Raw genomic sequence first — 13,082 nt, 5'->3', positions numbered from 1 at the left:
GGCAGTGTTCAAGGCCAGGCTGGATGAGGCCTTGTGCAACCTGATCTAGTGAGGAGGTGTCTCTGCCCATGGCAGGGGGTGGGGACTAGATGATCTCTAAGGTCCATTCCAACATCTAAATTCTATGTTTCTGTGACATATCTTAGGTTAAAACATAATAGTTTTGTTGTAAGAACTGCAATGAACTTCAGAGTAAGTTGTGTGATCTCAATGATTTAATGCTACATTGTAAAATGATGGAAGAAAGAATGATATTTCATACAAATCTGTTCCAGTACACATTTCTTTTAAATCTACCTTCTCTGCTGTTGCAGGAATATGAGGCCTTAACCAAACAACCAACTTGCAAACCAGATGTTTGGGTGAATCTTGCCTGTACGTACTTCTTCCTGGGGATGTATACACAAGCAGAACAAGCAGCTTTGAAAGGTGAGATGAATGTCTCCGTTGGAGAGGACTCTGTATTGACCCCAATGCTTACAGTGATTTCCAGAGAAAGTATATAATGATATATTTTCATAGAAATAAGTTACACTTTTGAGCAAAGGTTTTTGGGTTTGAGTTTTTGTTTTGATGGTTGCTTTTTTAACTTTCATTTAACCGGAGAATTATGATGCAGTTTGCTTCCTAAAAATGCCTTGGTCATGTGGAGCCACTGGAACTGAAAGAAGCATCTGGAAAATCATTTTTCTTATCAGTTTCTACGTACAAAACCCAGCATATGCTGGCCAGCAACAAAAAGTTACTTTTGGCTGGTTCTATGTCTCTGAGCCAAGGCAGATGAAGCAAATTAGGCTACTGAAATTATCAAAAAATAAGCATCTGAGAGAAGTCAGCATTCTCCCTGATGTGAACAAGAACTCTTGCTTATGGAGTTTAAGTGACTTAGTAGGTGGTCTTGTTGCCTTATAAGTCAGATGTAAGGTATCTGATTCTTCAAGGCATGGAGTTCACTGCAGTTACATCTTTGCAGTTCTGCTGTAATGTAAACATGCATGGGATCATTTCAAGAGGAGGAATGGAAGTTAGATTCCAAGACAATTTTTACTCCCTAAAAATGCTTCTGCAGTTTAATTTTGTGGCCCATTCCTTTTTTTTTCCTTAGGGATTTATATTGTTTCCCATAACCATAATATCTCAGTGCTTTCTACATAGAATTCATAGTAGTGATATCTCAGTCAGCCTCCGACTCTTGCCTTTTAAAACTCTTACTGAAGTATGGGTTTTCTCCTTTCTTTCATTAGTCTTCTTGTCTCAGGCAGAAAATAGGGTAGGGAAAAAATAATTGTGTAGTTTCTGCCAGTGTGAAGGAGTGCCTTCCACAAGTATAGCTTTGTGCTATTTTATAAATAATTAGATTCTCATATCCTTTTAAAATTCTTGGAAAGATCATGCTGAATTTGAAGGCCACAATTGGAACTGTTTTGTTTCCAGCTGTAAAAAAGTCTCATGCAGAGCTTTGTAATTTGTATTTTTCAACAGGTGTGTAAATTTCCAATATTCGCAAATAATTTAATTTTTAATGCCCCACAAATTTGAGCTTTGGAGATTGCAATCTAGGACTTGAAGTGAAATCTAAAAATAAATCAGCAGTAGAGCTTTAGGTGTTACTGTGACCTAAACCATGGAGGGAGCAAGGAGCTGCATCCTGTCCCAGTTGGAGGAATTACAGTAATGCATTCTAGGGATGATGGGTGCACAGCTGGCCATGCACCTTTATTAACTGTGAGCTGGAAGGGAGGTAAGGTTAGATTGTCATGCCCCTTCAGATTGGTTGATAGTAGCTTGGTGAGTGGCAGGGTAGGAGGGTGGTTAGTGGTGCTCAGGTGCTGGAGGCAAGGGTAGGAATATTAAGAAGGGAGTGCAAGACATAGAGAGTGTAGCTGAGGGAGGGAATAGAAAATAACTGAGTGCTCACATTACTGCTGTCAGTTCCTGATTCTATGTAATTGTTTGAGAAGGACAGCATGCCACTTTTTGTAATGAGATGCTAAACCTTTCTTGTGGGTACTGTAATACTTTCTGGCTATTTAAGCTTGGTGGGGAGGCAGTCACACCTGAAGATTTGCAACACTTGTCCTTTCTCCCTTGAAGGCTTTCAAGTGTGGTATATTCCCCTTTCCACTCCCATCACGTCTGTCTTTTTTATATTGAGTTTAAATTATTTTATTTTTGCTCAAGTCAAATCCTTTTTTAGTTTGCTTTTAACATTTTAGGGTTGCATCAATGATGGCTGTTTGCAAAATATTGGTGACAGCTGAGGCCATATCATCTTGTGGTCTCTTCTATGGTTTTGCAAAGATCCTGAAGAAGCAGAATATTTCCTTTGATATAGACACAACAGATGAAGTCTCTACAAGAACACCATATCCAGTACTGCCGAAAAAATAGGTAGTGCTAATGTTAGGCTGCTTGCCATTGCTATTCGGGATTATTTTGTCTGAATTCTTGCATCCTGCATGCAGTTTATTGCTGCAATTGTGCTAAGCCCCTGAAAGTAGCATAGTGCTAAACCAAATTAAGGATAAAGAATTTAGTTTCAGCTGTAATTCTAAATTTCTACAGTGATAGAATCCCTGCGTGAAAGGGAGCATGAATGTCAGCTGGCTTTCTGGAATAGATTTCCCACACAAACATGTAAATATTCAGAAATCAAATCAAGTTCCTTTCTACCATGCACTGTTGCTGTTGCTTCAGAAAATTATTGTTAACTGTCTAGGAGAAATATGCAGGATACTTGAAAATCAAGAAATTATCGTTAAAAGCCATGGCGTAATTATTGCATTTCATACAAGATAGGTAGTCCACAATCTCTTCTGGAGCCAAGTTTTGCATTTATTTTATAATAGGTGTGAAGTGTTCTCTTAGCTTGTCGTTACTTAATTAAAACTTCATGGTACAGGAAGGACAGGGAGATGATTTGAGACAGCCAGCACAGCTTCACCAAGACCTAACCAACCTGCTGGCCTTCTATGATGGCGTGGCTACATCAGTGTACAAGGGAAGGGCTATGGATGTCATTTATCTGGATTTCTGTAAAGCCTCTGACACTGTCTCCTACAACATCCCTCTCTCTAAGTTGGAGATAGATGGATTTGATGTGTGGCCTGTTAGGTGGATAAGGAATTGGTTGGATAGTTGCTTCTGGAGGATAGTGGTCAATGGCCCAGAGTCCCGATGGACATCAGTGTCATGTGATTTCCCTCAGGGCTCCACACTGGGACCAGTGTTATTTATTGTCTTCATTAATGACATAGATGAAGGCACCAAGTGCAGCCTCAGCAAATTTGCAGATGACACCAAGCTGAGTGATGCAGTTGACACACCTGAAGGACAAGATGCCATCCAGAGGGACCTGGACAAGCTTGAGAAATACGCCCATGGGAATCTCATGAGGTTTAACAAGACCAAGTACTAGGTGCTGCACCTGGGTTGGGGTATCAGTACTGGCTGGGGATGAACAGCTTTGCAGAGAAGGACTTGGGGGTGCAGGTAGATGAGAGGCTGGACACAGGCCAGCAATGTGCACTTAAAGCCCAAAGAGCCAATTGTGTCCAGGGTTGCATCCAAAGCAGCATGGCCAGCAGATTGAGAGAGGTGATTCTGCCCCTTTACTCCACGCTGGTGAGATTCCACCCAGAGCACTGCATCCAGCCCTGAGGTACTGAACACAGGAAGGACAATGACCTGTTGGAGTGAGTCCAGAGGAGACCACCAAGATGGTTAGAGGGATGGAGCACCTCTGCTATGAGGAAAGACTGAGACAATTTCAATCGTTGAGCCTGGAGAAGAGGAGGCTTTGGAGTGACCTAATTACAGCCTTCTCGTACCTAGAGGGGTCCTACAAGAGAGTTGTAGAGGGACTTTTGGCAAGGGCATGTAGTGACAGGACAAGGGGGAATGGCTTCAATCCGAATGAGAATAGGTTTAGATTAGATATAAGGAATAAATTCTTTACTGTGAGGGTGGTGAAGCACTGGAACAGGTTACCCAGAGAAGTTGTGGCTGCCCCATCCCTGGAAGTGTTCATGGCCAGGTTGGATGAGGCTTTGAACAACCTGGTCTGGTGGAGGGTGTCCTTGTCCATGGCAGGGGTGTTGGAACTAGATGATCTTTAAGGTTCCTTCCAACCCAAGCCATTCTGTGATTCCATGATTCTCTCAGGAAAGAATAAATCTGTATATCAAAAGTCATATAAAAAAGGAATTACTGCAAATATAACCTAAGAACTAGAGCAAAAAGCAATAAAGAAAAATCTCTTCTTGAAGGTTTTTCATTACAGTTGTATTTTACCTCCTCTAGGCTTTCTTCCAAATTCCTTTCAAATATTACAGGCTTCTCCTTTTTCCCTGCTGTCCACTTACATTACAGTTACTAATGTTCCTGAATCTGAGGTGAAGGTAGAGTTACTTCCAAGTCAGCTACTGTTGTTTTGTAGTCATCCCATAGCAAAGCTGCCAAGTGATGCTTTATTTAATCCTTTTGCATCTGTGCTCTCATACATTTGCTGAACATGTACTTTCTGTGCTGTGTGGCAGCCCATCCTAGTCTTGAGAGAATGAGACTGAAAGTATTTGTCTTGGTTTAATAAATTACTGGGATTTTTGAAAAAATTATAAAAGCTATTATTCTTACGTTGCATTCACAATTTCTGTGCCTTGCAAAGGCCAAGGAACAGAAACTCCTCCTGGCACACTTGGACTGTGATCCTGGCAACTGATGGGAGTGTTTAGCAGCCTGCACAGTGCTCTCAGAAGCTGTTGGCTTTCATTGCATTAAGAAAGACACAAGATCTAAAAGTGTTCTTTTAAACCACAAAATGTGCATGTAAGTGGGGCTGCAGTGAAGTCCGTTATGAAAAACAGGATAAACAGAAGGATAAATGGAATTTTACCGTTAAATTTAAGATCTGGCAACTGATGGGAGTGTTTAGCAGCCTGCACAGTGCTCTCAGAAGCTGTTGGCTTTCATTGCATTAAGAAAGACACAAGATCTAAAAGTGTTCTTTTAAACCACAAAATGTGCATGTAAGTGGGGCTGCAGTGAAGTCCGTTATGAAAAACAGGATAAACAGAAGGATAAATGGAATTTTACCGTTAAATTTAAGATCCATGCACGAACTGCATTGCTGTAACCGCTCATTAAAGTGTTTTTTTTGTCCCCTCTAATTCCTGATGCTAAAAGCAAACTTTGCTTCTTCACAACTCTGCGTGTGTCAAATCTGAATGTGGTTTAACTGAACAGAGATACTTCTCATTTTACATCCTGTACTGGAATGAGCAACATTGTACAAAAGCAGAACAGAGATGGGTTAAGTACAAACAAGGACATTTTCCAGTTTTGCTTGTGCATGTGGTAATGTTTGCCAAGTGTCAGATAGTTGTCACCAGTGAAAATGTGCAGTTACAATCGGGCATGGAAAAGTTAGTGTTTTTTCTTTTTTTTAGGATTGCATGTTCACTTACATGCAAACTTACCTTCTTGCTACTTGTACTGTATTTCTTGAGAACAGTCATTATTTTCAGTGCATTTTAGCTGTGGTTTCAAACCAGCAGTTTCATATATGGAACTTTCAAAGTGCACAAGTGAAAATATCAGATATTTAAACTTTAAAAACTACTAACCTTATTTTCTTGGTTGTTTTTTGAAAGCATAGTGAAAGCTACAGACCAGGAATAATTGATTCAATGATCTTTAGCTTACTGTGCTTAGGCATGACTGAAATGAGACTGAACGTAGCTGAACTGCCTTTTAAGTATTGCAGGAATGGGAAAATTCCAGTCAGTATCCTCTGTAAATTTCATTCATGAAAATTCTGAACAGTTGGACTATTCAAGTGGGTCTAAGTGTGAACTTCTCTTCTGGACCATGGGTTTTTTCAGACATTTTTCCCATACCCTTGCATTTTCCCTCCAGCAGTGAAACTGTGGTTTTGAGGCACAGAGGGCTTCATTCAGCTACTGTATTCAGGTGAGCAGAGCGTTGTTTCTCAGGGGCAGAAGCTCGAATGTTTCCTCTGGTCGTATTTTCTACTGTCAGGGTGGAGGCTTCTCAACCTTGCTCCATTCCTACCAGCTCCTGCTATGTGTGTTTAAGGGCTCTTCTATGCCTGTTGATGTGTGAAGTGCTGCCATATGCCAATGCATATGCCTTATGTCTGCTGGATGGGATTTGTTAATGCTGGATACATGACCAGCACTGCCTTGCACTCTTATGAGAGGGCACAAACTCCAGATTGTCCATGACTCTGTTATATCATCTTTTTACTGCCACAGGCAGTATAACAGAACCCACCAAGAGTCTGAGCTGCCATTTCTAGTGAGCTTAACTTTTTGTTTAATAACTAGTGAAGGTAACTGTCTTCATTCTTATTGTGGCTGTTTATTATACCTTAGCAAATACTTTGCTAGGTGCCTGTTGTGTCAGCACATAAAAATGTGCAGAACACATTTAAGATCAGTGACAGCTGTGACTTTAGTGCCTGGAACAACAGCACAGATCATGAGAAAAATTCTAGCATAGGAATATCAGTGTGTTTCCTAGATGCGAAGAGATAGATCCTATCCAACTACCTCAGTGCTTCAGCACAGGGCCAATACTAGACCTGGAGCAGGGTACTGTTTGTTGCCATGCAACATTGTCATCATATTTTTCATGATCCCAAGATTGCTTAGTACTGACTTTAAACAAAAATAAATGTGCAGTCATCTTCTTGAAAAAGTAGAACAGGAAAAGACTGTGCTTCATTGTAGCATCAGTAGATCAGTGACAGTGAAATTCAGTTGCAGCAGTAATAAAAGAACAAGTCTAATGTCCCTTAAAAAGCATTATCTCTGATGAGGCAGTTGTATCACTTCTTGCTCCAGTGATTGACAATATCTTTATCCAATATTCATAACCTAATTCTTTCTGGAAACTCATCTGACCTTGTTCACATGTTTCCTTGTCTTCCTCAAAAAAATGCATTTGGCACTGAGAAAAAAGAAACTGCTGATATTGAATGTTTCCATATTTCTGCTTATTATATTGACAGGGCTATATTTGTGTGCTTTTAAGCATCTTATTTTAAAGACTATCAGATAGTGTCATAGAATATCTTACGAAGTAGGACATTTTTTCCTCCCTCCATGCATACCATCAGATTTCATCTTTTGCCTGTTTTTAGGTGTAAATAACATGGGCTAACCCTCTATCTTTTGACAAGAAGTAAATAATAATTTTGATGTCAGACCAGATTCCAGGCTTGCAAGGGCAGCCTGCAGTCATCATTGGTTGACTAGTGAAACAAGAATTCTTTGATTTAGCTTCTTCAGGGAGTATTGCTTGCAAGTTGCAATTTTCACAGTGAAATTAATGCTAAAACCCACTCAAAAGGGATAAAAAATAAAGAAAAAGTAAGCCTACTCTAAAAAGGAGCATTGGTGTCTTTACCCATAGTACTGTGATTATACAAAGTGTTATTTTCAGTGTAAATCCCACAGTCTGTCCTGCTTGTATTTTTGGAGTCTTTGATGGCCAAATGTTTTGAATTGCGAATGGTGATTGTGGTTGAAGTTTTGCACAAAAGCACATGTGGAGTCCATGTGCAGGCATTCTAAACTTTGATATTAAAACCTATCAGTTCATGCTGTGGCACATGTGGAGGGAAGAGCATGCATTGATGTTAAGGTGTTCTCACTTTCTAACTCAGTGGATGAAATATCTGTACTCTCATGTCAGTTACATTGCTACTGCTGCCTATACAATACTGATTTTGTTCTTTAATAATTAGGTTAATGAGAATTTCCACATATGTGCTAGACTGAAGACCACTTAGCTTCCTAACAACTTGATGCTCTGTTAGAAGTATCTTACAAGATGTGGTTTTGTGAGAATGCTTGCATACCTCCTCTGTATTTTGGGACTTCTCTATTCTAGCAGTTCTTTAAAAATACAGTTCACTGTCCTCTTTTTTTCTAAGAACATCATCAAATAACACAGCTTGGAAAGGAGGAAAGAGGAGAAATAATTGCTGTACCTATTGGAAGTACAGTGGGCAGCACTGCCAGTTTGATCAGAATGGCTTGGGGTTTGGCATTGTCCACTGTGTTGCAAACTTTTCTTACTATGTGGAGAATGAGTAAGAAGTGTGGAAATATCTCCCTAAATTGCTTACAAAATAAATTCCATCTTCAGGGGGGTGGTGAGGAAGATGGTTTGGTGGTTTGAGCCCTCTCTCATGGTTTAGGACATCAGAAGAATTATAGCCTTGTGTTACAGGCCATTGCTTTGCTAACTCTGCAGTTTTGTGGCCTTATAAACACAGTAAGTAATTCTGCTTTTTGTAAAGATTCCATGTACACCCTTTTTGTGGGACCTAGGTTGCCAGCTGGTTGGTCTGAGCAAGAATGAGAGTGCTCATTAACTGAGTAGGCTAAAGAAAACTCAGGAAACAAGGGAAGGCTTTTTGGGAGATTGCTTGCAAAAGAAATTAACAGCTCTGTTGGACAAGGACATTTGTCGCTCTCAATGAAGCAAAAGGCTCAGGTGACTTAAAGCTCTGCAGTTAACAATTTGTGTCATATGGAGGGAGTTTAGTGGAATTCCTAATCCTGCTAGAGCAAGAAATTTCAAGAACTTTACTGGCTCTAGAAAGGAGATATCTCCCTTAAATGTCTCACCATATCTTAGTTTGAATCTTATCTGCTCTGACTGCAGGATTCTTTCGTGTGCCTTTTCTTCCTAAGGACAGAAGAAATATTAGAAGTGTAGTAGAATGTGCATACATAACAAAATGGTAGCAGCCCTGGGATTTTTCAATACCCTGGGAGTTGACAAGATTCCTGGAATTATGAATCACAACTTACTTCAAATGTGATATATCATAGAAGGAGCCTTGATCATGTTGCTACTTTTCTTTTTTTTATTTTGAAAACGTTCGATGCTTGTGTGTCATAAAACAAAACAAAAACCAGAGAATTATCCAGAACTCCCTGCAGGAAGATGACAGTGCAATTCATAAAAGTTTTAAGGCTCATGGAAGATAGAGGTCAGTCAAAAAATTCTTTTCAACAGGGATTTCCAAAGAAACGGTGAGGTAATGCAGATAGGAAGGAGAAAGACCTTTAAACCACTATAAAATTGGTAGAACCTGCCCCTAGGCATGACCTGCAAAGGCTCTGAGTGAAGAACTGTACTTGGGCTAGATAATGAAAGAATGTGGGTGTATTCATGTCTGCTGAGAATGAAAGTTAAAAAGAGACTCCCTGAGTTGTTCTTTACAGCAATACTTACTGAATTTTCCTTTCAGCACCCAAGAGTGGTCTCCAAAACCGTTTACTGTTTCACCTGGCACATAAGGTATGATGTCTTCATTTGTTTCTTTTCTTTTCAATTTGGTAGTTGTAATTTATGCTGGCAGCCTGGCAGAATAATTAAAATTCTGTGGTGGCAGAAGAACAAATGTGTTCCGTAACCACCCTACTGCATTACAATGTGGAGGAGAAAGTAAGTGTGAAAACATGACCTCAGCAAATATCTAAGGAAAATCTTACCAATGCACTTCACATAAGTCATACAGCAGGAACCTGATGATATTTTTGATCACAAAGAGTCTGGAACTTAATAGAATCAGAAATGTATAAGCCACTATTTTACCTTTCTGGGTTTTGGTTTTTTTGGGAAAGGTACCAAGTTTTCCTAACCTGCAGTTCTCTTACACTTAGCAATTTGACCAAAATGGTGTATATGCTATTACTGATCCTCATCCAGGGAGTCATATTGTCAATAGGATGAAGTTTGCTCTTAATTTCAACAAGTAAATGCTTATTTCATTTTCCACACATAGCTGTCTTACAATTGGGGTTGTACCATCCTGTGTTGTACTGGACAAGTATTCTGCTACCTAATCATAGGTTTAGATTTATCTAGCCTTTCAAGACACTGAGTTGAAAGAAAGTGTAAATCCTGAATGTTAGCTTTGATGTCAGATTCTCTTTACTTAAATTTCTGCTAAGTTTAACAGAGAAATCTTAAACCATTTTTGTAATGGTGCTGGCACTTACAGATGTCTGTGATGAGCTAAGAATTATTCAGTTTCTCTTTACCTAGTTAGTCATTGGAAATAAAGTGTTTTACAGAACTGTGAAGCCCCTTGCCTTTAGTTCTGTTAAGCAAATTATCTTGCCTTTGAACTGGAGTATCATTTTGTGACTGGCCTAAAGAGGAACAGATTTGAAGAAAACTGAGCAGATAAGTGAAGAAACAAATATATAAGATGAGAATTTGTGTGTAAGAGAAAATCGTAATTACTGTTGAATCAACAAAACCAGCAAAGGGAAGCACTGGAATAAGTGGTTTGAGTTAGACTGATTAGGTAAATAGCCTCAACTTTGCTATTGTAATACAAATAAAATGTGTGCGTTTACCTCTGTTCGTTGTTTTTATCCTTGTGTGTGTGTGTGTTATGTGTTATTCAGCAATGCTCTTAAAAATAAATCATGTAGTTAAAGAACCTGGAATTTTAAGGGGCCAGTGAAAAAGAATTTGATAGTGCTTCTATAAAGTGCTTTTTTAAAGTCTTGTGAAAATTGGGGCTTGTGTGTTGGCAAGTCTTGTATTTTTCAGCTATCCATGAGAAATTAGATTTGGATCTACAACAGCAAAACTCAAACTTTGTGTTGCAAAATTCTGTCTGTGAAATAATTAATTCAGCTCTTTTCCATCGTTTCGATCAAGATATGTGATGTGTGATTTTATCTAAGTCACACCTTAAAGGAAAATGTGCGCTTAGTTTTGGCCTAACATTTATCTAGTTTCAGCTGCTCTGCCTCTTTAATGTTTGGCTTTCTCCACTGGTCAAATTAACTTTACAGTAGCAGAGGTTTTCCAGATGTTTAATATTAATCACCTGCTGTTTGCTAGCAAAGACAAAACTAATCTAGCTAATTAAAACATTTCTCTTGCTGAACTCTTCTGAGAACATGTCACTCTCTTTTCAGTTCAGTGATGAAAAGAAACTGATGAGCTTTCACCAAAATCTGCAAGATACTACAGAAGATCAGCTTAGCTTGGCATCTATCCACTACATGAGGTCCCACTACCAAGAAGCTATCGATGTCTACAAACGCATTCTGCTGGAGAACCGGTGGGCATTGCTAAACCTCACTGCAGGGTCTGGGAGTGTTGGTATTTAAATTCCATACAGCTGCTTGGTATCTGAAAGTAAGCACTTCCCACAACTGCCACATCCCTTTCCCACCACAAATGGGCACAGGTTGCAGCCCCTCAATTCTGTTCATGGCAAAGTGTTGAAAAATGCATGCTTAAAAAGAGGCTGCTCTCTGTTGCTTTCTTTTAGTGATATTTCATGATGTCTTTTTTTATTTCATTACTTTTATTTTTCTGAAATGATAGATGGTTAGGTACCTACTTTGTCTTTTTCTTTCTTCCCCTCTGATGGCCGGTCTGGTGACTCTTGAATTATTGGCTTCTCCTTCACCTCTTAGCCTTACTGAGAATGGTTCAGTTCTTGAGTTTTATATAGTTCATTGCATTCCTTTAAGTCTGAAATTCTTTCCTTTTCTATTTATCCTCTATAACACTTGTTGATGGGTTTTCCTATCATGTTCAGAAGTTAACAAGGAATAAATTGAATTCTTAAGTGGCTGGAAGTATTGTTTAATAAAATAGAAGCTGCTGTCCCAGAATACAGCTATCTTTCAGCAGTATCTCCTCTTGAATGTTTCAGAGAAATCCATCATGATGTATATAAGTGTATCATGTAATGCTTGGGGAAGAGATTTTAACTTCCAAATCCTGTGGAAGCATCCACTCAAAGCTACATAAGTAACCTCCATAACAATTATCCTTCTACTTAGTTTTCACTGACACTTGTCTTATTGCTGTGTCTGGTTCTTCTGGCTTGATAGCTTGTAATGACAAGGATTTTCTGAAATAATTATACTTGGTACAAACTTTTATGTGCATATTAAATATTTTTGCATGTTTTCCTTAGAAAATCCTGTTCTGCTAGTGCTCGTGTTCTGCATGCTTACTTGGTGTGAAGTTGCCACCATTTCCCAGTTTTCAAACCAAAGGTTTTATAGATAATTCTTAAAAACTGCAGTAGCTGCCATGGAAAAAAAAGTACTCTGGGTCTGGATCTGTGCAGTCTTAGCTAACAAACTAGAGAAGCTCTAAGCATTTCTCAGAAACCCCAGTTTTGATGTGCTTGTAAAATATGTATAGACATGTGCAACCTTTATTACTGATTTTAATGCTCTGTAGTGGGTTCAGCTTCTAAATCTGGTGGGATTTAAATGTTCTCTTTAATCCTCCTTCCTGCAGGGAATACCTAGCTCTGAATGTGTATGTGGCCCTGTGCTATTACAAACTGGATTACTATGAAATATCACAGGAAGTGTTGTCTGTTTATCTTCGGCAAGTTCCTGACAGCATCATTGCTCTTAACCTGAAGGCTTGTAATGATTTCAGACTTTACAATGGGAAAGCTGCTGAGGTATCTACTGGACAGTCCTTCAATTCACCTTTATTTTAGTTTAAGATTCCATATACGTTTCTTTTCCTTGTTATCTGTCTTAATCAGTAACATTGATAATGGCCTTTATCTTGTCATTGTGTCCTTCTTTTAAGAATGTCACCTATTTCAGTTTCCCTGGTCTTAACCCATCTGTCAACATGTGTGCACAGTGCTCTTTACTGTGTTCCCAGTACACTTCTGATCTTTTGTTTTAATTGCTAAAATTATCACATAGAAGTGGGAATGCAAAATCTCCTAGTGACCCAGTGCTGATGGAGATGTCTTTATGTCAGCTTTGGAGCTCATTTGAAGCTCTGCTTAGGCTTCTGTGCTTTTTTGGGGTTTGTGTTAAAATTTTGGCACGTATGTAATTCCAGGCAGAGCTCAAGAACTTGACAGACAGTGCCTCATCATCTTTTGAGTTTGGCAAGGAGCTCATTAAGCACAATCTGGTAAGTAATGCATCTCTGGGATTTAATAGGAACTGCAATCCTTTGTAGAGCTTTTCATGATGATTCATAAAATGGAATATTTTGGTAGTTACAGACCTAATTGAATCTCT

General features: G+C 39.1%; 1 protein-coding gene across 1 annotated transcript in view; it reads left to right on the top strand.

Moving 5' to 3' along the window:
- Nucleotides 1-233: 233 nt before the first annotated feature.
- The window catches only part of TTC26 (tetratricopeptide repeat domain 26), a gene marked incomplete at its 3' end in the record, with an annotated part of 35,286 nt that continues 22,437 nt past the window's right edge, over nt 234-13,082 (top strand). The window contains exons 1-5 of the mRNA XM_009083040.1: nt 234-429; nt 9,290-9,339; nt 10,980-11,125; nt 12,328-12,499; nt 12,898-12,972. Coding sequence (XP_009081288.1) covers nt 234-429; nt 9,290-9,339; nt 10,980-11,125; nt 12,328-12,499; nt 12,898-12,972 — 639 coding nt within the window. The remainder of the gene's footprint in view (nt 430-9,289; nt 9,340-10,979; nt 11,126-12,327; nt 12,500-12,897; nt 12,973-13,082) is intronic.

Source organism: Acanthisitta chloris, unplaced genomic scaffold, assembly GCF_000695815.1.
Source record: "Acanthisitta chloris isolate BGI_N310 unplaced genomic scaffold, ASM69581v1 scaffold18029, whole genome shotgun sequence".
In the NCBI taxonomy this organism is placed as follows: Eukaryota; Metazoa; Chordata; class Aves; order Passeriformes; family Acanthisittidae; genus Acanthisitta; species Acanthisitta chloris.
The sequence above is the reverse complement of the archived record's forward strand: the minus strand, read 5'-3'. Positions and strand labels throughout refer to the sequence as shown.